The 27,671-nt window shown below is 45.7% G+C and overlaps 1 protein-coding gene across 9 annotated transcripts; it reads left to right on the top strand.

The window, feature by feature from the left end:
- The first annotated feature begins 2,798 nt into the window (after positions 1-2,798).
- On the top strand, positions 2,799-25,924 carry Stx16 (syntaxin 16). 9 transcript variants are annotated; one of them, XM_028769544.1, is made up of 10 exons: positions 3,592-3,642; positions 11,075-11,086; positions 11,846-11,999; positions 17,109-17,216; positions 17,983-18,123; positions 18,946-19,111; positions 19,969-20,060; positions 20,464-20,607; positions 21,581-21,661; positions 23,406-25,924. In XM_028769544.1, exons 2-10 carry the CDS (start codon positions 11,082-11,084, stop codon positions 23,508-23,510), a joined length of 996 nt encoding a protein of 331 aa, XP_028625377.1. In that variant the 5' UTR covers positions 3,592-3,642; positions 11,075-11,081; the 3' UTR covers positions 23,511-25,924. The 9 variants fall into 9 exon arrangements, with proteins under 9 accessions (XP_028625380.1, XP_028625378.1, XP_028625381.1 ...); XM_028769547.1 differs by lacking the exons at positions 3,592-3,642; positions 11,846-11,999 and adding an exon at positions 2,799-3,591; XM_028769545.1 differs by lacking the exon at positions 11,846-11,999 and having other exon boundaries at positions 2,799-3,642.
- Positions 25,925-27,671: the final 1,747 nt, after the last annotated feature.

Raw genomic sequence — 27,671 nt, 5'->3', positions numbered from 1 at the left:
TCTATGTTTATGGTCCCCTTCAGGCACTGATTAGAAGGATGAGTAGACACTAGAACACTTGTTCTCAAAAGGGACTTCTTGGACCCACTGGCAAAACATTAGAGAGTGGGTTTGAAGCCCAAGAAACAAGACACCAAGGCTCTGTAAGCTTAGGGAGTATTGCAGAATCCTACCCCGGGCCAAGAGTGAGTCACAGTGAAAGCTTTTAAAATATAAAACCATCAACCTAGATTTCAGTTTCAGGGTTAACACATACTTGGCTATGAGGGAATGCTTAAAAAAAAATACTGAAGCTACTTGACAGAAAAATAAAACAGCTAAGAACATTGGACTATAATGATTTTCTCCCCCACTCACCCCCCCCCCCGTAGTGTGGGTCAGAGCCTACACGGACATGACCACAGATAAGCAGTCAGACATGCCTTCTCCCCAGCTCTTAATACTAGTTCATGCCCAGAACCCTGTGCTTCCACGGGGCTAAGGCTCAGCTGCTCCAACTACCTTCCGGCTCCTGTACTCAGCTCCCGGATTCTTTATCTCCTTGTTCCTGGGCTCTGGAGTTGCTTGAGGTGCCTGTTTTGAGAATAAGAGGATTCTTGTTCTATTATTCATATGTGAGAACACTGTTCAGTTCTCTCAAAGAGATGCAAGCTTGGTTGGTTTCCTAAATGTCCAACAATAAATATTAAAGATTCACCAGGGAGGGTCGTCATCATGGGCTGGAACACAACACCAGGAATAACTCTACTAAGCTTGTTGAATGTAGAAAATAAATAAATTACCATTCTATATAATATTTGTCCAGAATCTGACATCAAATACAACGTGCTTGTATTTGATCTTCACAATAACCCTAGAGAGGTGGACAGGCCACTGATTGCATAGATTATGTAAGCTGGATATATAGCTGTGTTTAAAATATATACATTAGACGTCTCTAAAGGCTTTAGAGATGCTGGATGAAGGACAGAGCATTTGGGAACTTAAATCTCAGGTCTCTAATATTCGTGCACATATTTAAAAACCATTTATTCGGAGCTTGTTACAAGCCAGATGAGATGGCAGTGGGTACAAAGATGACTAAAACACAGCCATCCAGCGTAGGCGGGAGATCAGGTTCTAGTCAGAAGTAAACAAGCCCCTGCTTTGCAGGGGGGGGTGGGGGGGACTGATGTGTGCTCTCGAGAATGGAGGAGAACAGGCCCACAGCTCTAATCCAATGTTCCTGCGGGAGACCGGCTCGGCGGTTGTTTACTAATGCCGTATGCACAGAAAGGCGGAGGAGAAGGAGAAGGAGGAGGAGGAGGAGGGGGCTTTGCCACGTGACTAGGGTCAGCTCTCAGCAGCAGGGTGGGCTGCAGGAACTCTTCCCTCACTACACAAATATCCCTTGGGGTCTACACACAGAATTCCTCTTATTTCTCTACACGAGATAAACCTGGGGCCTATGGTTTTGGAGCAGCCGAGTGCATGTTTCTATGGTCTCAGCAGGGTCTGTGCTGCTTGTCATCCCCCGATCAGCCCCGGCTGATCGTCGACCGCTGCAGGGGTGTGGGCGCTGCGGAGCTCAGCTCAGGAAGCTGGTCCCCACCATCCTTGCTCTCAGCTCCCACTACTGCTCACAGGCGCCTCGATTCTTCCATGCATTCATTGTGTTATGTGCTTCAAAGATACTTTTCACACTAATGCTTAGTAGCTGCACATGAACGTAGGAACACGCGCCTTTAAGACGAAAAAACACCCCCGGGGGCTCCTGAGTCTGACCCTACGCGGCTCCCACACCTGCCTCGTGGCACCCAGGAGACGCAGGGGACCCTCAAGTGTGACCAAACTGTTCCCAATCAGACCCAAAGCTGAGGCCAGGATTGAGGGCATATTGCTCTGCTGATATGGATCTGTCATCCAGGCTTGCCGGTGACCCTGTCCTCCTGAGCTGCTCTTTTCTAGAAATTCGGTAGATGCAGCCCTGGGGGCCCCTGGGAGACGCCCCCCCCCCACTCCAACCAGGGTAGCAGCGAGTCGGTTGTGTGGCTCCTGAGACTCAGAGGCTACCGAGCCACAACACAAAGTTCTTTTTGGAGGAGTGGGACTGAGGGGGTGTCTCTTAAGTTTAGGGACCTTTCCCACTTGTGCACAACACTATAGTGTCCAAGTGTGGGTGCCTGACCACTCTCGACTGCCCACAGCGAGGCCGGCAAGGCCCAGCACCCAAGCCTTTTTTTCTTTTTTGTTATTTCGTTTTTTCCCCTGGCCTGGTTGTTTTTCGGATACTTTTTTATTTTTTATTTTTTTTCATAGTTAAAAAAAAAAAAAGAAAAAAGAAAGCCATTTCAGCAGCGCCAGCCGCCTGCAGTGGAGCGTGCCTGGCCTGCAGAGGCAGCCGTCTTCCACTTTTTCTCCGCCCCCGCACAGGGCTAGGCTCTTAAAGAGCCACGTTTCCACACCTCGGCCTGCTTGACAGTCCTACTAGAAGTTCACAGTTGCCTGGACCTCAGTGGTGGTCTTTGGCTCCAGGGCCAAGTTTTTGAAGCCTTTTTTGGGCCAGGACGCCAGCCCCAGATCCTCAACACACTTAGGAGAAGGGGAACCGGGCACCCCGGGAAATACCCCAGAGAGGGCGGAGCACTCCCATCCCCCGGGGCAGGGCAATAAGGGAGCTCCCGCTCCCGGAACGTTGCAAGCAATCTCATGAATGTCGCGGGGGGGCACCCGCGAGAGACGGACAGGAAGAGGGCGGGGGAATGCTAGAGCCCGGGACCACTGTACGGAAACGGCCTTGGGCAGGGTTGCAGCCTTGTCCCAGGATGGAGGGTGTCGGTGAAAAGGAGTGAGGAGGTTGGGGAGGCAGGCCGTGAGGTCCTCGTGAAGGCCTGCAGCCTGCTGGCAGTGGAGGACCAGGCCACCCAGAAAAAAAGGGGTTCAGGTCGGGCTGACCCTTAGAAGGCTCAGTCGACTTTATGGGAGTTTGCGGGAGCTGTAGACGCTCTTATGAAGTTCTGGGCTGGGGCCTGTTTGGAGCAGGCCTTTTGTGAGGAGAGTTAACCAAAACTCGGAGTTAGAGCCACATACCAGACACGAAAGCCTCTAAGTTAGGGTTAGGGCGCCAGCACCTTTGGGCAGGTCTTAGAAAATGAGTGGGTAGGGGGTCTTTTCCGTCCCCTAGCCGGATTGGCGCTTTACACGCTTGTAGATCCAAGGTTGGATTGGGGAGGGGTCTCCAGGACGTTAGGTTTCTACGCAAGGATTGGGGGGATTCAAGTGCTTTGAGATCTGAGCCAGGCGTTGGGTAGGGGGAGTCAGACAATTGGAAAGCCTAGGTGGTTATTTGGGGAGGGGTCTTTGCGCTCTGGCAGAGCGCAAAATTGCGCTGCAAAAGCCTGAGGCTTTGTTAGGAGAGGTTTCTATGCAACTGTGGACCAGCTAGGCCAGAACAAAAGAAAGAAAAGTGAAAAATCAGGACTATAAGGGGAGTTGGGGACCCTGAGAAGGGGGTTCACAAAGGGTGAAACAATGGCCACCAGGCGTTTAACCGACGCTTTCTTGTTGTTGCGGAATAATTCCATCCAAAACCGGCAGCTGTTAGCAGAGCAAGTGAGTAGTCACACCACCTCCAGCCCTCTGCATTCACGTAGCATTGCTGCGGTGAGTCTCCTGGCGGCCTCTCCAGGCACACACACCGTGTGCACTGCGGCTTTGCCTGTCTGTCTGTCTCTGTCTGTCTCTCTGTCTAAAAAGGAAAAAAAAAAAAAAAGAACAACAACAACAAGCCTTCGACAACTAGGTGTGATACAGGTGGAAGCGGGGTTCCTTGGCCAAGAGTCATGGGGCACCTACAACCCTCAATGGGGACCACAGTATCAACCTCTGCTCTTCCTTTAAGCCTTCTCACTTCTTGGGCCTCCTAGTCCTCCTCCCCCACCTTCTATCGACGCTGCACGGCGGGCAGCCTCGATTTACATATGTTTTAACTCGAGGATTTGGATCCTAGGCCTTTCTCCAACCTTTTTGTTCTGTTTTGTTTTGTCTTGTTTGGCACTCTCCTCCCCACCCCCTGCCATGGCCTCACTTTGGTTCTGTGGATCAGGTGTTTGGTTGACTGACTCAAATCCTTGCAGAACAACCCCCCCACCCCACCCCCAGGAGGGAGTTGTGGGTGTGTGTGTGTGTGTGTGATCTGCTCATTTTCTTTCCCCCACTATTTTTCTTCCAATGGCCCCAGTCCTTGGTGTGGCCACGTACCCTAGGAGTAATTGCTTTGTTGTTTTTTTCCTGAGGGCTCATGTTGGTGAGACTGCAAGGTGCTAGGCTCTTCGTTTTCCATTTCCCACACAGGAAATTAAGCTTTTCTCTCTATTTGAACTTTTTTTAAAAAAAAGAAAAAGAAAAAAGAACATGATGCGGATGTGAAAATTAACCCCCCAAAATAGCACATGGCTTTTGATTTTATTGACCAGAACTTCACTTCGTCTAGCAGTGTAGGGTTTTGTTGTTGTTGTTCTTTTTCAAAGCAATGTTCCAGAAAGATTGCTGTATTTGGTTTGTTTTTGATGAAGGCTTTGGCTTCCAGGGCCTCAGTTTCCTGCTTCCTCAGTTAGGGGGCGGGTCTGAATGGTGCAGCCAGATGAATATTGTTAGCTTTGTAATAATACCTTTAATTGAAAAGGGAAGGTTTGAATGGAGGCAGCCTTGAAACCTGAGGGGAATGCACGGTTACCCCAAGACCTTAGGGGGCTGTATTTGAAATACAGTTCGTGAACCCCTGCAGCTTTCCCACCTTTTAAACACTATTACCTTTTAATTTTTTTCTTTTATCATTTATCGAAGTGCTAATGAAAAATTAAGCTGTGTGTCGTGATTGCCACTGAGTTGCCAAGACAGTCATCCCTTTTTAGGTCACCGTGGAAAATATATTTGGCCATATTATTCACAGAGAAGAGATTTTTAAGCCCTGTGAGCAGTTAAGGATAAAAGGATGCAGGTTGTAAATTTCATTCACAATAGAAAACTAGCTCGAAGCGCGTTGTTTACATTTGTATTTGAAGGATTTTTACATTTGTAAACTGAAAGAAATAATATTACATAGAAATAAGCAGGGAAAAATTTTTGAAGAGTCTCCAGAAATAAACCGAGGAACAGTGAGAAATAGTGAATGAATATAATTCGTGGGTCTTCAGTTATGTTAACTAGGGGTCCCCAGTTCTTTATGACTTAATTTTATGCTACCTCATGGAGGGAAAAAAACAAAACAGAGCTAAATCCACGCTAAAGCATCTAGGGTCTCCGTTTTAATTGATTAAAAAAAAGATATTGTTTGTTTTTTAAATTTAATTCTGTAAAGTTGTAAGTACCCTGAGCCTTTAGGTAACCCAAGAAAAACTTTTTGACCCTTAATTCTGAGAGTTTAAAAACATAGTGTCTTGGATCGGCAGATTTTCAAAAATATGTTGCTGAGTCCAACTACTTTTTAAATATTTTTCTAAATTAGACAATTTGAAAATATATCTGTTTGTATATCTATATCTATATCTATCTATCTTATCTATTTATCTATGGAATAATACAATTTAAAATGCTTAGCTATAGTATATAGTTTGAAAAAAAAGGTAATGTCGAGAAATATACAGCTATATTTAACAAATTCAGACAGTTTTTGAAAGTGATATATAAGTCCAGCTAAAATTCATGTCGAAGTCAAGAACATTAAAAATATTTTCATATATCACACTGCTGAAAATACTGGATGCTCCTCTTAGCCTGTGCTTCTGGTATTTTTCTTAGATAACTAAAAAGGACTCAAGTCTGTGGAAATACCTGTGCATTCAGTTCAGTTTGCCCACCCCCCACTACCCCCACCACCCCCACGATCCCTACTCCCCCCCCAAAAAAAAAATCCTAGCTCTTTTCAATTCAACAAAAATAGTTTGCCTAAGTTACAATTTAAAAAGCAAAAATACATTTTCATATTTCTGCATTTTAATTGTGTTATTTAAAATACAGCATGCTGTAAATCTCTGTGTTTCCGACACAGAATTTTTTGATTTGTTCATAAAGTTTTTTTTCACAAATCATTTCTGCACACAAAATAATTAAGAATATTAAGATATTAACAGAATAGAGATTACAAATTTTTATAATTCTTCTAGAAGTCAAAAAAGCATTATAAATATTTTGTAAAAGAAAAAAAAAAAGATATGCTCAAGACAATTTTTAAAAGCTACAGTGTCATTCATTCCGTGCTTTAGCTCAGAACACATTTTAGAACCACATTTTTGACTTGCAAATTTCAAAATCATGTAGTAAATCAAAAGTTTATCGGTCAGCTTTGAATATGGACAAGCTATTAGGTATTAGATTATCCAACTAATTGTAGTTAAATGTAATTGTACTAGCTATCTTGAAATGCTTAATACTAACATAGCACTCATTTTATGTATCCTGCTATCAAGCATAAAGAGGGCAGCCAAGCAGAGTGCTCTGACTGAGATCAGAGACGCATCTTTATCTCAGGGAGCTTTAAGCACTTTACTTCTCTATTTTTTTTTTCCAGCAGATTTTTCAGCTTGTAAAAATTACAAATAAAAACCTAAAAGTATATACTTCTCACATAAGACAAATAGACAATTTGTAATTGCATATTTAAACTTAGATAATTAAAAAGGAAGTAACCAAGCCAGAGAATTTAATTTAAAAAAAAAATCATTACCTGGAAATTTAAATTTCTTATTAGAAGGGCAAACTTTAGACATTGATTTTGATGTGTATGTTGTCTCATTTGTAACCAAAAGGAAATATCTAAAATAATAGATTTTATTTTAAAATTTAGTATTGAGCTTTTATGTCCTTATATGAAAACAATACTAGAGAAATGGATTGCAGAGTAGTGTGTGAATGTGCATATCTCACACAACCCAAAACAAACCACAGTGGAAGCCTGAATATTTAAAAACATTAAGCTCATATTTTTTTAAATAGTAGTTTGAAGAAAAAGCTCTAAGTGTATTGGTGATAGTTGCTGTAGGAGGGCGTGCATGCAGTGTAGACTTACAGCTAGGTGCAGGTAGATGTGCTGCAAACAAGGATGGATTTAAGGAGGATTTGCAGCAGCAAAACAAGCAACAGAAAGTCCCAAGGGCCAGACTGGACATAAAGGCCTTGGCCCAATGTCCCTTTTTGTGGAGCCCTTATGTTTCCCTGCTGGACACTTCTGTGATAGGCAAGACAGTCGGCAGCCGTCACTTTTTACTTCTGAAATGTGTTTTTCTTTATCAATGCCAGCAATTTTCCTACTCGGTAGTCTGTCGCTGGTGTCTGCAGCAGAGGACACTAATTCTTCCTGCATGTGGACCCCACAGCTGCCTTGTTCCCTGGAGGGTTTTTCTAGGTTCAGCCTTCCCGGGTCAGACGTATAGTTTATTTCTTCCCTGTGAATGAGGGCTGATTTTTCTCCATTCTTTTTAAAATTCAGCACAGCATCTACCCAGGTTTCTACTCATTTATGTTTTGTGTTCATATTAGTAAAGTTAACTGTTAGAAACAGACTGGGGGTTGATTTTTGTGTCTAAGCCAAAGGCACTTGTTGGTAATTTTCAGGAGTTGTGTTCTGCCTTGTGTTTGGGGCATCCATCACGTTATCCCTCGGGCAGCATATGATAAAGGGAGAGTGATGGATGTGAGTCTGGGAATTTAGTCTGAGCCCTGGTCTGCTGTGGATGTAATCTTTTTGGACATCTTTTGTCTCGTTGCTAAATTGAGGATTTTGAGTGAGGTGATCTCTGGTGGCCTCATCAATTCAGCAGTGTTTTCTGCAGTTCTGTTTTAATACTTGTTTCTCCTGACCAAAGCACACAACCTTACCTTTAAATTGAAAAGGAGAAATCCATAGTCAACAACAGTGTGTGGCTGTCAGCTCAAGGTTACTAATGAAAAATACCTAGAAGTAGCCCCAGCACTGTGCAGAAGTAACTTTTTGACATCATGTCTGCCGAGAACAGGCGGTGCCTCCTGTAGGCAGTTGCAAGCAGTTAGCTTTAGGATCCTAAATGGATTTATGAAGCTAAATTAATGTATATGTATGATTTTTTAAAAATTTTAATCTTGGAATGACTGAAGGGGGAAGCTGAGCCAGCTGGTTGAGATGCCTTTTGTTCTTGTTTTCTTGGTTCTTGAGATGAATCTGAGCCAGGGGTGGGGGCACTTGGTTACTGTTGACTGCTGATCTATACTCTGCTGTAAAAGCACACACAATCTATAAATGGAAGCTAGAGTTAATTGCTCCTAGATTAGTTTGAAGCTAGCACATTATTTTTAATAAAATCTGTGTTTGAGGGTGGGGGAAACCTAAGGATTAACTGCAGTTCTAGGGAACCTGAGGTCCTTACTCAGTCTTGACTGTAATATTAGTGAAGATTTATTGAGTGCTTACTGTGTGCCTGGCAAGGCCGAGCCTGTTCCCTGTATAACCTTGTGTCATACGGATGAAGTTGGTGCTTAGGTGGTTCACCTGAGCAGAATGATGGGGTAGTGGAGTTAGGACATGACCTCAGTCACCCACCTCACAAATTTGGCAATGTGGGTAAAGCCCTGACCACACTGGCCCTGGCTGCTGGCCCGGTGGGTATGGGAGGATGTAGTTGTTTAATGACATTTTTTTTTCTCTTGCAGTAGGCTAGGCTGGTGTTTTTTATTTCTTTTTACAGCCGTCCACAGTCAGTTTAACTTGTTCATTGAAGGGTCTCAGTCTGCTCGAAAAATCATGTCTCTGTCTGTAGGCTCCAAGTATGAAATCATTGTATATTTCTCTTTAGATGTATTTGCTTCTTTGTGTAAGGATTCTGTTTGAGCAGGAGACTGACTTGTGAATAAGCGTGCTTTGCTGGGTGAGAGTGAAGCCAACTTTTATTTTGGCAGCAATGGGAATAAAGTAAACACCAGTACAGCACAGACCTGTGCTTCCAGCTCGCTTTGCTCAACCCTTCCAGACCCCTGAGCAAACACAGATGGGTCTCCACTTCTCAGTTTTATGTAGAAAGTCCTCTAGACTATAAATTCCAAATGCTATTTGGAATTTTTCAATGTTTGCTTGATTGCATGCCATGGGCAAGTCTCAAGCCTCGGTTTAGACAGTATAGGGGTTTAGAAGGTGGTGATGGGCAGGAAGGTGTTTTCATTGGACTGTACTATGCTCTTTCCTGATGGTGATTCTTAGGTTTTAGCTCAGGTCTTGACTACATTTCCTGGTAATTTTGTGGTGGCAGTTTTGAAAACCTCCTGTTTTTTAAGAAATAAAACGAGGGTGGTCTTTGAAAAGGTGATGTGCTGAATTTATTCCTGATGTGCAAGTAATTCCAGGAATTATTAATAAAAATAGTGGCTGGAGGGTGGGATGTGGAAAGGCTTGGTGCACCTGGGATGCCCCCATCCTCACTATCAGCAAATTCTGCGGCTGTGACATTTTTGAAGTGTAGTTTTGAGCGTTTGTAAGTGTTGCTTTTATTCCTAGAGTCTCGTGATTGTAATTTCACCTCTTAGTGCCTAGTAATTGTAGGAATGAGAAGAGGGGGATGTGTGCGGCCAGCTAATAACCCAGCGGCACGGGCTCAGGTGCAAGGCTGCTTGCTTACACAATGGCTCGCTGTGCCGATTCCCAAGATGGAGCCCTGGCAGGACCCTCAAAGGGATCCAGGTTCAAGCTACACTGTGGCCTTTATCTTGCATCTACCTAATTGATAAAAAAGATATCCGTGCTCTCTTTCTGGATCTGCTAAGCTTTTTTTTTTTTTTAAAAAAATACATATTTTGTTTTCTTTTATACCAAAATGAGATGAGATAAGATGAGCTGTTTCCCTGACTTAGTCTCCTCAGGCTCAAGCCCGGCAGGCAGCACGCCTGTGGGATTGATGCTGCTTCGTACCAGCGGGGGAAGTGCAGGATGCCGCCGCAGCTCTCCCGCTCTCCCGCTCTCCCGCTCCGAGAGGCTCTCTCCTTAGATTTTTAGAAAGGGACATTATTGTGTGATCAGTCCGTGTTTGACTTTCATTGTTGTTGTTTTGTTTTTTGCTAGCATTGTGTGATAATACTTTGGTATCAATAATCAAGCTTCATTTGCACTACTAATCTTTAAATAAGAAAATTATGGTTTTTGTTTTTTTTTTAATTTACTGCTAAACAAAAATTCAGCGCAGTTGTTTATTGAAATTTACCACTAATTATTCCATGATCAATATTGTAAAAAAAAAGGACCTTGTTTAGATTATCTGTCATTAGTAACTGTCTCCTCAGAAGATAGAATTCCATGCTGATCTAAAAAGGAATCTTTAATTTTCAATTGAAATTTAACCCTCGAATGCCCAATGCTCCCTCCGCACACTGATTAAAGCAGAGGTCCCTTTTAACATGCTGCTTTGTCTCTTTGGTTTGCAGTGCTATGTAGCACTTTGTATCGCCGTGTCTAATCACAACACATGGCCAGCTAATGCAGGAGTGTTTCTTTCTCCTCCCACCTGTGCCTCCATGACTGGGGATATACCGTTGCCATGGGATTTGATTTGTAAGGTCCTTAGGGAGAGTTACTGCAGTATTATTTGAATGTAGCCATTGGTAGACACTTTTGTGGGTTTTTTATATTTTAATTTTGTGGTATTCTCTGAGCTGATTGACATGTTAAAATATTCATTTATATGACACAGTGACATTATATTTTAGCATTTTATCTTCCTAAGGAAATTAAGAAGTGATATTACAAGTGATAATTGATATTTACTAAAAAGATTACCACTATAATTTAGTGAAACAACGCAAGTATGTTTTGCTTGTCCATAGTATGCTTTAATTTTTACATCTGTTTATTGGTTGATATTTCCTTTACCCAAAGAACTATCGTATATAAAAATACATGTTGTTGTAGCATTTTAAAAGAAAGAAGAATGTAGGACAACCTTTTAAGTGTTGGGTTTTGTAGTCAATTTGAGTAGCTGGATATGTGTCTCCTCACCTGATGGCCTTGTGTGTCTGTCTGCCCATGCCTTTCTTCTGCTCTTCCTGCCCGGACGGCCCGACGGCAACACCACAACCACAGGAGCTGGATGAGGTACTGTGCTTTGGATATTTTTTGTGTGTTGGGTGATTTTAGTTTATAAAATTACTGTTTTCCTGTAGTCTTTGTTCATATATATGGCATTAACCCTGCATACACGTAGAGTTTGAATTACTGTGTGGAGTGAATGGACTTCATATTTCGCTTATGCTTACACCATGTGAAGTGACTTAGAAGGATGTTTAGGAGCCATGTTTCCTATTTGGGAAAGTTCTCAGTTTGGAAGCAGCCATGTATGAGAGTTGCTTGAGTGGGAAGCAAGCTACCTTCGTCCAGGATGAAGGCCTCAGACTCCTGATAAAGGCTCAGATGAAGAGGATCTAGTGGTTGAGGTGGAACAAAGTGGGACAGGCCGTCTGATGGAAGTCTCAGACAGGTAGGAATGGAGCTGTAAGTGCTGTGGCCAGCTCACTTGTGCCTCCTGCTCAGGATGAAGGAAGGGGTGCTCTGTGTTTTGGTTGTTACTGCAGAAGCCCACCTCAGCCCCTTCCTAGGCAGCAGCGCATCAGGAACCTAGAGAGCATGCATCTGGCTCTCTCCTTGGGGGAGGGGTTGGGTTTTTTGCTGTTTTTTTTTTTTTTTTCTAGCCCTGTTGAAAGGGCTAGGGACAGAGAAGTGACACTGCTGCTGGCCACATTAGTGGCTCTTTGTGTCCCAGAGGTGAAGGTTTTTTCTGAGGGCCCCCTGAGGGAGGAAGTTTGTGTAGAAAGGCAGATCAGGAGACCAGGATCCCTTCCTTTTATGAACCTGCAGGTTCCAGCTCCTGGTTTGCTCTAGCTGTACGTTAGAAGAGCCTAAACTTGCAGTCAGTGATGACAACAGACTGCACCACTCAACATCCTTGGGAGCCAGTCAAGCAAAAGGCAGAAGAAAGAGCTCTAATCCTCGTGCCTGCTGCAAGTCGCCTGTGAGAGCTAGTGGGGAATAAGCTCCCTGTCATGGCCAGCGGGGAAGGGCACTGCATACAAGGGGGACAGTCCCTGCAACCCCTCTTGTGTTAGTTTTAAGAAGAAGAACTCATATTCATGTGGTATGAAGAGAGGTATGGAGCACCACTGACAGTGGGTCCCTCCTTAGGATAAGGAGGGAGAATGGGCTGAGAAGAAAGCTTCCATTTTGAGCCTGTTCTTACTGCACACGTACATGTAACCGCTGGCTGGTGTCACTTCTGTATTAAAACACACCCTAGCCTAAAGTTTAATGGTTAATTAGGTGCCAAGTCCATCCAGGTCCCATCCAGGGTTCTCAGCGCCAGCAACCTGGACCCTTAGCCCGAGGCTGAGGAAGAGTGAAGCTAGGGGTAGGCTCTCTTGGGGCCCAGCAGATGAAGATGAGTTTGCTAGAGAAACTCTTGCTAGGTAAAGCCTGACACAGAGATTCTGGTAGACGTGGAACAGTGGTGACATCAAGATATGAGGTTGTCCTCTTCACTAAATGGACTGAAACTTAGAACACCCTTGAGGGCTGAGGAAAGAGGTGAGGTTATGGGATGGCAGGTAAAATAGTTAATACCCCAGGACCAGCCTCATGAGGAGCTTGCTTCCAGTCTTTCCTCCTCCTGTTGGAGCAGGTTCTAGAGACTAGCCTTGTGGGAAAGGAGCTTTGTGTTTGTTTCCTCGTGGTTTGTGAGTTTGGGTCTCACCCAATGTAGCCCAAGCTGGTCTCCAGCTCTTGGCAGTCCTGCTTCCTCAGAAGTCCAGGTACTAGGCTCACAGATGTGTACTACCGTATGTGGTCCCTATTTATGTTTCTTGTGCCTAGCATCTGTGAGCAGCACCCTGGCGGAAGTGTGGTGTGGAGGCTGAGCAGTCTCTGCCTCGTACTCTTGGCTGTCTTCATGTTTCGCCTCACTTCCTGCCCTTGTCCAGTGCCATTATGTTGTTCATGAAGTGTAGCTTCCAGAATTATGTGCGACATCCTTTATTTACCTCATCCATTCATTCCACCCATTTACTGTTGACTCATTCAGCTAATTATAATTGTGTGTTCCTTACTGTGAAGTGCCAGGTGCTGCATGAGGAGCTGGGGTGTTGTGGGAAAAGGTGTCCAGGGGCTCGGTTCAAGGGGTGGGGGTTGGGGGGGGCGGGGGGCTTCAGAGTAGTGTCTTCTGGGAGTAGTAAACATCTGCCACTTGGGTGTCTTGGCATGAAGCCATGGATCTATCTGAGAGCCCCTACTCCCTTCAGGTAGCCCTGCAGGCAGCTGTGTTAGCCACTCTCCTACTCAAGCTGAGCCCTGGAGACGCTGCTTTCTTTCTTGCTCAGGAAGTGTGTACTGTTTGGGCTGAGGAGGAGGAGGAGGCCGTTCTCTATCCACATTGTGGTCAGGGCAGCATCTACTCTCTCCTGTCTTCTGGGCCTAGCCTTTACATTTTCTGCCTTGGAGAGGTAATCTTCCAGAAGATGGGAGCTATTAACAAATTAGAAGCTGTAAATGTACAGATCCCAAGTCACCTAGACCTGTAAGCCAGCCCTTGTGGCCTTGAGTAGGTGAGTAGGTGTCCATGCCAAGGGTTTCAACACCCGCTGAAGGTAGGAGCAAGCCCTTGGGAAGGATTGTGTTTTCAGTTGAGAGCCAGGTCTGCAAGCCTGCTCAAGTGCTGTGCTGGCGGATGGGCAAGAGTTCTTGCACCCCTTTGTTTTTTAGCTTGTATACATTGAGGAAAGAAAGTGGTGAGTTAGCAAGATTATCAAGCTAGTGTGTGAGATTCTCAAGGTTTGTGTTCTTTGTTTTGTGTGCCATTTAGGAAGTGTTTTCAGTAATTTTGTCATGAAAAGATAGTATTACTTTTAGTCTCAGATTTAGATAATTTGGGTGTGACATCTTGATTCCTGTATCCACTGCTTGTTCACTACTCCCTGAGCCTAGAGACAGACTATCCTCAGGCTTTGGCTTTAAGATACATAGGCCTATTTGCAAGAGTTGCCAGACTGTGGTTTGTAGCATCCTCCTGACACTGAAGTGTTGAGTGGTCATGCAGTCCAGTTGTTGTCTGAGCTGCTCTTGTTCTACTGTCAAACATGGTTTAGATCTCTGTGCTCGTCTTCACCGTCACTGAATTGTCTGTATGTGGGGTAGATGTTGTAGGAGTGGAAGGCAGTATGTTTGCAACAGCAGGATTTATAAGGCAGGGTGCATATGTGTTTGTTCCATAGGTCAGGAATTTGTCTCAGACAAATGCCTATGTCTGGAGTGGAGGCAGGGTAATAGACACCCCACAGGGAAATGTGAGCTGTGCTGTGAACACAGCCAGGGGTTCTGAGGTAGGTCAGTCACCTATGGTTCTTGGAAAACAGCCCTAAGGACACAAGAATTCTTAGAGTTCTTAATTCTCTACTGTACAGTTTACATAGCATTTCTTTTCTTACTAAAAAAAAAAAAATCTTATTTAATTAATTTTATTTTAAAATGATCTTTTTAAATTCCAAAAGTACAAGTTTATTAAGACAGTCCTAACTCATGTTGTGTTTTGGGAGTAAGGAGAGATGAAATTAGGCAGGGGTAATGGGGGGGGCGTGGCTAGTGGCTTTGTGGGAAGGACAGAGGCTGGAGACTTGTGTGCACTCAGCACAGCACATTAGTGAGGGGATGGAGCTTCGGCAAGTTGGAAGGATGATTATTTATTTGCCTGTAAGATATATTTTCATGTTCCTGTTTGTTCCCATTTCAAATGGTTAACATTATCTTCAGTTGTTTTCCCTTCTCAAAACACATGTTCTTTTTCAGTAGTACACACTGTGATACATATTACAAACCTCTCCTAATAAGAGACATGGAATGTTTCTTCTCAGTAGGATAGGGTTTCTGTCATGATGAACTATGGCCATAGACTCTAGCAGGGACAAAGAACTGGTCACATGCAGGTCCTCAGTCTCGGTGCAGTGCAGGAGAGCAGCAGTGACTGTGCAGGCTGGCAGGCACCCATCCCTCTTGAGGTCTTCTAGTTTGCCAGCTTCCCTAGGACCCATTGAGTGAGTGTCCTGACCTCAGTCTTGATGTCCATTGAATGGGGACATGTCTCATATAAACGAAAGTGCTGCTTAAAACAGTATGGCCCACTTCAGCTGGAAGTCCATATGTGGATTGTGACTCCTAGCGAGTGTGTCATTTCTGCACACTGTCTGTCTTGTTAACCAGTTGATGTGATCTCTGTTGGAGCACATGTGAGAGTGATGCTGATTAGAGATTACTTTCTATGCCTCATTGCTGTGGCAAGTTAAAGCTAGCTGTGCTTTGTGTGGTTTTCTGGACTTGAGTTCAGGTTCCACCATCTTGTATCAATGAGTCAGTCAGGCTCTACTAAAGACAGCACATCAGAGCTGGGGCTAAGCAAGAGGCTTGCCTCTGGTCAGCACACTTCCCCCAAGGCCATTCTGGGTGGCTGTAGACTGAGAATGTGTCCACAGTGGTCAAGACAAGCTTGCTCAGAGTGGCACGTGAGTGCTAGAACCTTCTCCAGCCTGTGTAGGTGCTCCAGAAAGTTCCAAAGCCTTGGGTCTTCTTTGCTACTAAACAGAGCTGTTTAGTAGCCCCTTGTCCTGGCTTATTTGCTTAGTGAACTGTGGTTGTACTGCACAGATTGCTAAGAGTGAGCGTTTGGAATAGGGTGGGGATTCTGGAATCAACTGACCTAGGTTTACATTACCAGTAGTATGGTGGCTTAAGACAGGTTACTTAACTTTTCTGAATTTCAATTCTGTATTTATAAATTGAAATAATATTCCTCCGTTCAGCTGGTTTTTGTGAGGATTAAAATAAGACTTACTGTTAGTGAAGGCTTAAAGTGGCGGAATTGCCAGGCTTTGCAGTTCCTGTTGCTGTGCGCTTAGAGGAGATACCGTTAATTTAGGCAGAGAAGGAACATGGACCTACAGTGATGAGGTGGACAGTGGCGGATGTCACTCCCAGGCCGTGGGTCCCTTCCCTCCGTCGTGGCCCTTGCTGCATGCTGGGGCAGGTGGAGGTCAGACTACAGGAAATGTGTATGTGTGTGTGGGGGGGGTGCTGAAGATAACAGTTGGAGTGTGAGCTCTCTCAGAATTGTAAGGTTGTTACTTGAAGAGTTTTTAAGGCTTTTTAAATTTTCTTGTATGATAGTTTTCATTTGTGAGAATTTTAGATTTGCCTCTTTATTGTTAGGTAAGCAAATATGAATTTGTCAAATGAATAAAAAATAAATATAGATGATTACAAGGGCGGAAGGGGTGGGCGTTGCTCATTCACAAAGCATTGTTTCTGAGGACAGCTGCAGACCACCACCCATTGTACTGTGGGTATCACTGGGGGCTTTTGAAATTAGCATTTAAAAACCCTGTGCTTTGGAAGGCTTGCAGATCCCTTCAGATCCATTCTTTGCCTCCAGGCAAAATAAATAAATAATCAGGCTAATCCTGTGACTTCCCTCCCACTCTCAGAAATTTCAAAGGCAATATATATTGCAAATTTAAAAAAACAAGAACTGTCATTTCAAGGAATGACAAGGGAAGTGCAGCCAGTGGACTTGTAGCTGAAGCAGATTCAGCGGCGTGCAGGAGGCAGGACTGGCTGACACTAACCCAGGCAACGCTTTGGCCCATGCACAGTCTCTGCTAACCCTTCTAAGCAGCTTTTGGACATATTTTAACATGTGGCTAATGGTCTGATGAGGTCACTGGACCAACTAGATTTCCATGGCAGGCCTGCTGCAGTCATAGCTGTAGCACAGCAATGCCCAACACACGCAGCCTCTGCTTCCTGCTGCCCTGCCTCAGTTCTGCTGCTGAGAGAGGGGCCTCTCCTTAAGGAACTGGTCTCTGACATTTTCGTTACATTTCTGTAGCCAAGTCACGTCAAAGTTGTGTCCAAGGATGTTAAGAAGTGGCGCATGGAAAGATAGGAATGGAGTTCAGACCTTAGTGTGTCCAAGACAAGCGTGTAACACAGGCACGTGCATTTCCCCTGCCTTTCCACATCCTCAAGGAGGGGAGGGAGAGCTACACCCACGCTGACCTCTGACCATGCCCATTATTCCCTGTAGCTTGCTGATGACCGCATGGCGCTGGTGTCAGGCATCAGCCTAGATCCAGAAGCAGCAATTGGCGTGACAAAGCGGTCACCTCCCAAGTGGGTGGATGGAGTAGACGAAGTAAGTCCCTGCTTGTGTCCTTTTGTGTGTTTGTGTGTTAGGTCTGGATGACAACATGGTTTAGAGTCTGTGTCCTCAGACACTGCTGTGTACGAGCTTGCTCACCACCCATGGTCCACAGAGTGAAGCAGGGCTGGCTCTGGCTGGCTGCCCCATGAGGTGCACTTAGCATTAGCAGCAACTACTTGATTCTAGAAAGAAATTAAAAACTTTGGAATAAGGAAAAGTGTGTGTGCGTCCTTGTTTTAGATTTCTTTATGTTAGTTTCTTTGGTCTTTCCAGGCAGGGTTTCTCTGCGTAGCCCAGGCTGGCTTCTAACTCAAGAGATCCACCTGTCTCTGCCTCCCCAGTGCTGGGATTGAAGGCATGTTGGCTTCAATCAGCTGTTGGCTTATTTTACTTTATGTGTATTAGTGTTTTGCCTATGGGTTTATCTTTGTATGAGCTGTGTGCCTGTAGAAATCATAAAGGGGCATTGGAACTCCTGGAACTGAAGTTACAAGATAACTGTAAGCCACCATGTGGGTGTTGGAAAGTGAACCCAGTCTTCTCTAATAGCAACAAGCTGCTCTTAACTGCTGAGCCATCTCTCCAGCCTTTGCATTTTTTGTTTTTTCCTTTATAACTTGAATTTTAAAAGTTACTTGTGCATCAATAGTACGCCAGTAAATTCTACTGAGTGCAGATTCTGGTGTAGCTAATCGTCTTGACTACAGATGGACAGCTGCCAGGCATGAGTGGGGTTCTAGTGAGTTCATTTGCTTAGATACAGTATGATGTTGGCCGCATCAAACAGAAGATGAAGGAGTTAGCCAGCCTCCATGATAAGCATTTGAACAGACCCACCCTGGATGACAGCAGCGAGGAGGAACACGCCATCGAGATCACCACCCAGGAGGTCACACAGGTGAGCACACATGCTAGTCCTGAGGAGGTGGTGACCCCTCACCCTCCATCCTAGCCTTTGCCCCACACTGAACCCAGCCAATACTGCCCCAAAACTTTCACAGGCACTTGGAAAATCCCAAGGTCTAAGAGTGATTTTCAGAGTGTTTGATTTTTTTTTAGAGATATGTGTACTATTGTTGAGTTATTGGTAGATACCACTGTTGATGTTAAAATGTGTAGTTGTTATCATACACTAGGACTTGGAATTTCATCCTAAAACACAGGTCTACAAGAAGATAGGGTTGGCATTTTAATGGAAACACATTTGAACCAATCTTTAGGTGATATGACTGGTAAACACTAGTTTAAACTTTGGTGTTTGTGTGTTCAAGTCTCCTTTGTACTTACTTTGAGTGTAGACATCCAAATGTCTGAAGCCAACTTTGTAGTAGAGTAGCCATGAGATGTTTTTACTTCAGTCTCTGACTCTACCTTTTCATCTGTACAATGGATGTAAAAGTCACACCAGTACCTGCCTCGTGTAGGAAGTCAAGTAGTCAGACATACAGTAACAGGGTGTGAAGTGAACATTATCAGGCACATGATAGACACTGTACAGACAAGGTGAAGTTTAGGATGTCTTCAGTGTGTGTGTATGAAACCTCTAGTCACCTTCTTCCAGCCCTGCGATACACACACACACACAAACACATGCACATTCACACTTGTGCATCCACACGTCCAGCCGGACCTTTCTCTACCAGCCTGCCGAGCAGGGTACCTCCTGACAGAGACCTTGGCTAGGAGAGGCTTTTGATGTAAGCCAGAGCTATTCTCTCAGCTCTTCCATAGGTGTCAACGCGCTGTGCAGGCCCTGCCCAGTCGGGCACGCCGGGCCTGCTCGGAGCAGGAAGAGCGGCTGCTGCGGAACGTGGTGGCCTCCCTGGCACAAGCCCTGCAGGAGCTGTCCACCAGCTTCCGGCATGCACAGTCCGACTACCTGAAACGTGAGTGCAGGTCTGGTGAAGGGACTCTTGAGTAGGAAACATTGTGTTTTCTGTCCTCCTTTGTTGCGGTGTCTCCATGCAGCACCTATTCATTGTTCACAGCTAGTTAGGCACAGTCACACCTTGTGAGCAAGAGGAAGCTGGCTCCCTAGGGGCCCTTGCTGAGGAGAGAAGGCCTGGCTCCTGGTGCAGTGGGACAGGCAGTCTCTGTCCGGATGACTATCATTCAGCCCTGGGTTGCACAGACCTTCAAAGTCACAGCGTTGTTATAAAAGCCGATGTGACGCTGGGCTCCATAGGTTTTGATGACATGTCAGAGCCAGTTCATCCACATAGTGACATCTGCATGGCCCTTGGGACATGAAAGCAGGGTGCAAACAGTCTTGCATCAGCTTGCCCTGGTACTGGGTTTTTCTGTGTTTTATTGTAAGGGACAGAACCCACTTACTCCTGGAACCCTGCTCCCTTCCCCACCTATCTGCCTTCCTTTCATTCCTTCAGATTCTGATCAGAATGCTTCCTAGAGAGTCTCCCAAGGACAGATGCCGAGGTGGTAGTAGTGTCTGAGAGAGCAGCTAGAAGAACCGGTTCTGTCTCGCTTAGAGAAGCCTCAGGCGGCTGTGTCCTGTCCGTCTTGCCATCCTGTGAATTGGGCATTTAGAGAGTGGCTGCCCCGAATGTCCTGAACACTTGCATGCTGTTGCAATGCTTTAATGCAAGCAAGGCTCCCCTTCTGGAGGTGGGCTTCTTTAGACCTGTTTAGGGGTCTCCCCTTGCAGTTGGGTTTTACTCTTAGCCTTTTTAATGGTAGAACAGTAGCTATACGCATTCGAGTAAAGTGGCCTCATGTCTGCTAGGCATGAAAAACCGAGAGGAAAGATCACAGCATTTCTTCGACACCCCAGTACCACTAATGGACGATGGAGATGATGCTACTGTATATGGTCAGGTATGCGGTGGGACCGGCATCTGCTGCTGCTTTTCCTGAGCTCCTTGCCCCTGTCCAGTTCATGGCGGGCAGCTGTTGCCTTGTGCCTGCCAAGTAGTCCTTGCTGCAGACAGAGCAGCCATGCTGGCCCTCCCTCCCAGTTGTCTCAGAGAGGTCTGCAGTATGCACAAAGCCATCTTAGAGCCCAATGTGGCTGCAGATGTGGCTTCTTTCTGGACCCTCACTTCAACTGCTGTATTATGTACCATGCTGTTTCAGGGTTGGGGTTCTTGCTTCCTGTCTAAGGAAAAAAGTTATCTATTGCCAAATGCTTTATAAAAACATTTTTGGAATTTGTTTTCTTGAGTGTTGTCTGAAGTAGCCTGCCACAGCTTTGCTAATAGGAAGACTCTTGTTTGGACAGGGTTTCATGGATGACCAGCTAGTGCTGGTAGAACAGAACACACTGATGGTGGAGGAGAGGGAGCGAGAGATCCGTCAGATTGTACAGTCCATTTCAGACCTCAACGAAATCTTCAGGGACTTGGGAGCCATGATTGTGGAGCAGGTGTGTGTCCTGCAGGGTGTGTGCCTACCCTTCTCCATGGTCCTTATATCCTGTCCTCTAGTTGGGAAACGTTTAAACACATGCTTCTTACACCTAATGTGTTTGAATGTGTGCGTGTGTTTGTCAGTAATGTGGGCTACTGTCATTCCCTGTGAAAATACTGATTTTTTTTTTTCAAATCTGGAGAGGGAAGAATTCTAATGCTTTCTGCTCTGCCCCAGAGATACTTGTGTGCACGTATCCTTTGGAGGCCTGGCAGACTCTGACGAAACCTGGCCTGATTCTGCCAGTGTACAAGATTCCCTTCTGACAGTGGTAGATGGTTGTATAATGGCTGTTGGAACCACCAGCTTTTAAGTAGAATTAAATCGTTATTCATTGCTACAATCTGATTAGGGCATTTTATTATCTTGGCAGTAGGGATTTGTTTGGGTCCTGGTCCCATGAGACCAACTAACGAGTATTGAGGCACCATCAGAGTTGGCTGGTTAACTGCTATGTTTCCCAAGGAATTGCCGTCTTTCCTGGTTCACCCTCCGTAGTTCCTGTAGAAATCAAGAGACTAGACAGTTTAATAGCCTGTCCTTGAGTCCCAGGTTGTCATTTCAGACAGTGATGGGAGCAGCCTGGCCATGGTGGTGGAAGCACCTGGCATCCTCTACCTGCCAGATCCAAGTATTTAGTCAGCAAGAAATGGAAAGCCAAGTCCTTTACTCCCCAGAACAGGTTTCTAAGTCCTAGTACTTCCGAAGGTAGCATATCTGTACCTACAAGGCTAAACCAAAACTAGAAAGCTGGCTTTGGTTCTTGCTGTAGCTGACACAGTACTCTGTGCAGAATGCCCTCAACTGTTCGGTGGTCTGATGCTGCTGTGCTGTGGGTCCCAAGGTCTGTGATCTACATGTCTTGGGGTTGACAGTGCAGTCTCCCCAGCTGTAATTATTGACCATCTGTACTGTCTCTTATTACTCAGGGTACAGTCCTTGATAGAATTGACTATAATGTTGAACAGTCCTGTGTCAAGACCGAAGATGGCTTGAAACAGCTTCACAAGGTAGTACCGTTTTCCTTGCTGGGTCTGTAGAAACCGTTATCCCTCCTAGGAGGGTTTCTTTCTCTGTCACACGGCCTCAACCCGGACACAACAAGGTAGAGGTGGACTCCATTGTCTTATTGGGAGCAGCTGTGAGCTTGCTTTCATGCTGCAGCCCTGGTATCGGGGAGACCACACCTTGAGATCAGACGAAGCTGGGATCCTAGGTTTTCTTTCCTGTTAGAGAAACCTTGTTGTGTGCTTGGAGATTTAGTGCTTATTGCTGCTAACTTTGGGTGCGGGAGTTCACTTCTGGCGAGTTACTGGTAGAAAACTCTCAGCAAGGCTAAAACATGTCCTTGTCCTCCCGGTGTCACCTGTTCATGGAAGGGAGTGGCCACGCTCTTGTTGATGAGGGCCTCTTTCATGGCTTGCATGCTTGTTTTTGTTTGTAAGAAGTTCTTAGAAGTCATTTTACAAATCCTGTAGTCAGTTGTGAGAAATGGGCTTGTGAACACCAAGGTGGCGTGTGTGGTTGGGCATGTTCCCTTGAAGGGAATGGAGCTAGCTGCCTGTACTTGATAGATCAGGTCAGCCCTGCCCACCTCCTCATCACTGAAACCCACTGCCACTGCTGGCCCTGGGAGGAGCAGTTTTCTAACTCATGAGCATTCACACGTTTTCCCCTGAAAGCAGAAGTCACTCTGTCTTACCATGGTGCCAGCTTGCAGGGCTCCAGCCCTGTGGCCGCTGACCAGAGGCCTTCCCCAGCCCTGTGCTGTTTACCTCAGGGCACAAAAGTCTTGCTTAGCACTGTTTAGTCATGGGGTCGTCAGCCTGTATCTCAGAAGCTAAAGCTGCCTGCCCCAGCTTCTGTAGAGAAGGTTTGCGCTGCTGCTAAGTTACCCATAGGCTCTGAAGTTTGTCACAATGGGAAACATGCTTTGTGTTGTGATACAGACGAGAAGGAGGGGCTGGGTTACACACAGCTAAGACTTTGGTTTTGGTCTAGTTTGGGCTTGCTGTGAGGAATGGTGTGTCTGCAGACCACACTGGGAAGGCAGCTGAGACTTGGGAGTGGCTCCAATGGGCCATCTCTCAAGGTGGTCTCCCATCCTGTTTCTAGGTGGGGAAGGGTTTTTCTGGGTGGTTGGAGGGTTCCCTGAGGATAGTCAGCTACCAGTGCCATCAGTCTCTTGAGCATGTTTTCCTTCTTTGAGGGGTCTGTGTTTCTTTGCCACCACTCATTGATATGTGTGGTTCCCTGGTGCTTCTGTAGGAGAGAGGGGTTACAGGTGAGGGGGAGGTATGCAGGTGGGTCTTTGGAAGCCCCTCTGTGTGCCATTATTAGTTCAGGGGCAGGGGTGGTATATATACACACACCATTGTCCATTTCTTCCTCAAACAATGAGATGTTCTGTTTCCAGGTGCAGAAGAAGTGACCCCAGGGCCTCTTGGGGCCACTGGTTCTATGCATTCTGGTCATTCTTTCCTGGAAAGGGAAGAAAGACAATGTACATTTGTCCCAGGCACAGGGACCTTCTTGAGAATCCAGAGTAGGAAGTAGTAGGCCCAGTGTAACTTGGTGTCTCTTGACCTCTGTCTTCACACTAGATCCCACTGTGAACAGAGTCTTGATGGTTGATATCACACTGAGGGAGGCCAAGCAGTGAGGTCTGCCTTTAGTGCAGACTTGAGACCCTGCTGCAGATGCAAGGCTTTGTGAGGTCTGTGAGGAAATAACACCTTCCCTCCTCTTTTGTAGGCAGAGCAGTACCAGAAGAAGAACCGGAAGATGCTGGTGATCTTGATACTGGTTGCCATCATCGTAGTCCTCACTGTGGTCCTCATCGGTGTAAAGTCTCGCTAGTGGCACCAAGTTCTTGAGAGTGCTACTGCATGGGTTAGTTGGGGGTTAGGGCTTGACGGGTGCCCCACCACTGCGCTGTCTAAAGAGTGCAGCCCACTGGCCCAGCAATGGACAGCGGATCTTCTGTGGACACCTTCTATCGAGTGGACTGGCGTGCAGGCACGGCCATGGTTTCCATCGCTGTCCAGAGTCTAAGGACTTGATGCTGTTGCTGAGGAGACTGGCCTGTGATCGTCTGTGATGTGAACACATGCTTTAGTGAGAAGTGGAAGGTTTACGGGCGCGGAGGCTCCGTGGGGTGTGCGCATGCTCATGTTAGCACTCATGTCTGAGCAGCATGTTAAATAATTTTGGGGAAATTTTTTTTTTAACCATCTGGTTTTTAAGAAGTTTGGTACCAAAAATTTATGAGTGTAGAGGCAATGCCTCTTCATCTTCCCAGCTGAAAACAAAGCAGAAGTCCTTCAAGGATTTATAATCTGTTCCCGTTAACGTAATTCAGCTTTCCATCACTGTTAACGATCAGAGTAACAAAGTGTGAAAAATAAGAAACCATCATCGATGTTAATTAACACATTTAGGCGGGCCAGTTAAACCAGCTTCATGCATTTAAATCAATTGTAAATAACATATTCCTCATTCAGAATTTTGCCCTGCATTTTCTACTGTAAACCAAGAGGGGTTGCTAAGCAAAACCTCCTGAATCAGAGACTTGGTCATTTGATCCTGTCTCACATTACAAGAAAGCTTGACAGTGTCATGAGCTAGATTGAGCCAGTGTGTCCCCAGCCATCCTTCCTCAGTCCACTACTTACATTCTAGCTACATAATGACCTGTCCAACCCTGACTCCATTTAATGAACTGTGAATTTACACAGAGGCCATTTCAAATGGGTCACCCCGTTTAGGATTAGTGGGTCTCAAATTATTAACCAAACATCACTCCATTTCAAAGTAAAATATTCTACCCATGATTTGATTTATCGACTCCTCCGTTGCCACTTAGCTATGCCCAGAAAGCGGGTATACTCCTGAGGACAGTGAGAACCTCAACTAGGGAAACCTTGTGTGTGTGTGTGTGTGTGTGTGTGTGTGTGTGTGTGTAGTGTTTCCGTGTGTTCATGTGTGAGCATATCGCATGCATATCAGATGGCCACAGTCGGATTCTGTTTACCTACCTGTTAGCTCTATGGTGCTTGTTTGCCCTGCAGAAGTAGAGCGGTACAGACCAGACTCATGGAGCTGTGAAGACAAGCATGTGCGTGTCTCACTTGCTCTGTTCGCATCGGCACTGCTGGAATTTTAATGCTCTTTGTGTAATTGTTGATGGCTTTTTAAAACTGTCTCTGCTTCTCTTAAATTATTTAAACAGTATGGCCCTGTTAGGTGTGTTACATTTCTATTTGACCAGGCATATGAAACGCCTCTGTGGGATTCAGAGCGGGAGGGCACAGCTGGGAAGGAAGAGGCAGCACCTACCCCATGACTGCAGAACTGGGGAAGGGTCTCTCCAGACTCCTCACCCTCTGTTAGACAAGCTGTTGCTAGGTAGACTGGCCAGATTAGGGACCTGCTTCAAGCAATCGTGAGATCATGCTGCGTCATTGTCCAAAAGCCTTTTAAGAAAGGAGCACTATTTATTTATAATTTTGTTCCCTAGATAGATTTTTTTGGAGGGATTGGTTAGAAATTGTCCCAAGGACCTGTGGGGAGAGGGACTGTCCCCTTCTGCCCAAAGGCAGTGTGGTGCTGGTCTGGGCACATGCCCCCCTGGTGGGTGTCCTGAAGGGGCATGGACACTTGGCCTGTGCCTGCCTCCGGAGCTTTATGGACTTGCTCTTTGGAGTCCCACTGCCCTTTTCTGTTGAGCCTGTTCTGGGGCAAAGATGAGAAGCCTTTGAGAAGTTAGTACCCATGTCCTGGTAGGTCCCTCTGAATAATTGCTTTTGGAAGAGGACTCTTGTACCTAGTGACAGTCACACAGACCGGTTTCTCCCTGTGCCTGGGAAGCGCCTTGGGGAAGAAGCCTAGCCTCTGGACACCACCTCCCTCTGCTGCCCTGCTGGCTCCTGCAGAGTTGGGGTGAAAGGAGAAAGGGAAAGAACAGTTAGTCCTTTGGGGCCCCTGATCTTTCCTAAGACTATCATAAAATTGCTGTCTTCATTTTGTTTGTTGGGGGTGGGGGGGACATTGGGGTGCTGGCTGGGCCACTATGTAAAGCAATGTGTGTCTAATTTAACGGATGTACCACTTTTCTCTGCTAATTGAGAGAGCATTATTTATTTGTTTTGACACAAGTGCTTGCAGTGTTTCATCCCAGCTAATGGCTTCTTAAAGGTAATAAAACCCTTCAACCTAATTGGTCAGATAAGACTTTTTCCTTGTATGCTTAAATAAAGCAATTAGTGAAATGCTTCTGTCCAAAATGACTTTTTTTTTGGTCCTTTTTTTTTTTTTTAAACTGATTTACTGTTACTGGAAACTTTTTGTACAATAAAGCAATCTCACAGACTGAAGAGCATCCCGCATTCCTGGTATTAATTTTAACAATGGGGGTCATATTTTCTTCAAACGTGTTTGTGTTAGCAGAGGGCCTGACCATGTCTGGGATCTTTGGGGCCATGGCTATTTATTTTGTGCCTGAGGCCTCTGCCTCAGAGTCTGAAAGTCGATTTGTCTATCTAATGGAGGCCCGCAAAGGGACCAATCAATTTGCTATTCAATATACAAAAAGAGAAACCGCATAAAAGACAGATAATTATTTTTTCTTTATGGAAACATGTTTTATGTGAGCACTCAAGCCTGTTTGGTGATCTTCAGATCGTGCCCAGAGTGGTTTACAGTGGGCAGGCTCCAGGACCTACCACTGGGGAATGTCTTCCTCTGGTGTAGTATGACAGCCTAGAAGGACAGTATTTGCTAGGAATGTCCAGGCCCTACTCCAAGGCCAGAGCGGGGTATTGATGCTTGTATGCACGCATACCTGGGAGAGAGGGGAGACGATGGAGACCTGATGGAGGGCCAGAGTGGGATGTCTGTCTTAGTGGGTGAGTCTTGGCAGACGTGAGAGCACCCCAAAGAGCTTGCTGAACCACAGACTGCGGTCTCCTGTGTCCTGTACTCTGTCGTTGTACAATGTAGGATCCCTTCCTTCTCATCAGCCATTGGCTAGTGCAGACATCATTCAGTTTCAGAGGACAACCCTTTTTCCTAAGGCTAGAACGTTGAATCCAGTGGTAGTTACATTCAAGCCTATGTCCCGATGCGGCTGGAGTGGGGAGGCCTATGAGTAAGGGAGGAGTGTGTTCTTTGTTAGACAGGATCTATGTAGCCCAGGTTGCCCTTGAACTTGTGACCCCCCATCTTTACCTTCCAACTGCTGAGATGACAGGCAGACAAGTGCTACCATGCAAGGCAGTGGGTGGAGTCATCTTTGCAATGGAGTCTTCAGTGATCCAGGCTTAGAATGGTCACGCAGGAGGGTACACACACAACCGGGCATGGTCATTAAGCAGAGTGCTCTGAGCCTTGGCACTGGGTCAGAGCTGGTGGACAGTTGAGGTATGTAGCCCCTTTGATTCTCATCCTGAGTGTCAGACGGCAGGCTGGGTGTGCAGTTCTGCTGTGAGCACGGTCTATGACGTTAGAGCAACCTTCCTAATCTGCCATGTGAGGTCATAGCCACCTACCCAAACATGCATGCCAATGGCCAACTGTGAGCCACGGCACTTTGATCATCTGGGTCCCCTCTATCTCAGCTGTATGGAGACAACGTGAAGAGACCTTTTCATGGTGGGCTGGGGTCAGATGGATAAAGGAGGGACAGCAGTTACATGGTAGGATTTTATTTCTTCTAAGGTGGCAGCCCTGATCCATCTAATGAGTGTTTGGGGGCTTAGTTCTGCTCAGTGCCTGTAAGTGTGGGTCTCAGTTGTGTTTTCCTGTGTTTATTGGCCCTTTGAAACCTCTGAGTTTTCTTTGAATTCTCTTGACCACCCACACAGCACCTTTAACCTTGTGTCTGATGTTTCTGTTTAGTTGTTTTGAAATTGAAGGAAAGCAGACCCTGCAAGTTGATGACTGTCAGAACAAGCTAATGAGGGGCACCGGTAGACATATAGACAGCTCACGTAGAAGTGCTTCCTATCGGGCTCAGAATCA

This window comes from Grammomys surdaster, unplaced genomic scaffold, assembly GCF_004785775.1.
Source record: "Grammomys surdaster isolate TR1022 unplaced genomic scaffold, NIH_TR_1.0 193, whole genome shotgun sequence".
Taxonomy (NCBI): domain Eukaryota; kingdom Metazoa; phylum Chordata; class Mammalia; order Rodentia; family Muridae; genus Grammomys; species Grammomys surdaster.
Note: the sequence above shows the minus strand (reverse complement) of the source record. Positions and strands in the feature narration are given on the sequence as shown.

Excerpts from the sequence above, each read along its gene's own strand:
- Stx16 (XM_028769544.1), top strand. Across the intron at positions 19,112-19,968 it reads ACAGTCCGACTACCTGAAAC|GCATGAAAAACCGAGAGGAA; the intron begins GTGAGTGCAGGT and ends CATGTCTGCTAG. Across the intron at positions 20,608-21,580 it reads GAGCCATGATTGTGGAGCAG|GGTACAGTCCTTGATAGAAT; the intron begins GTGTGTGTCCTG and ends CTTATTACTCAG.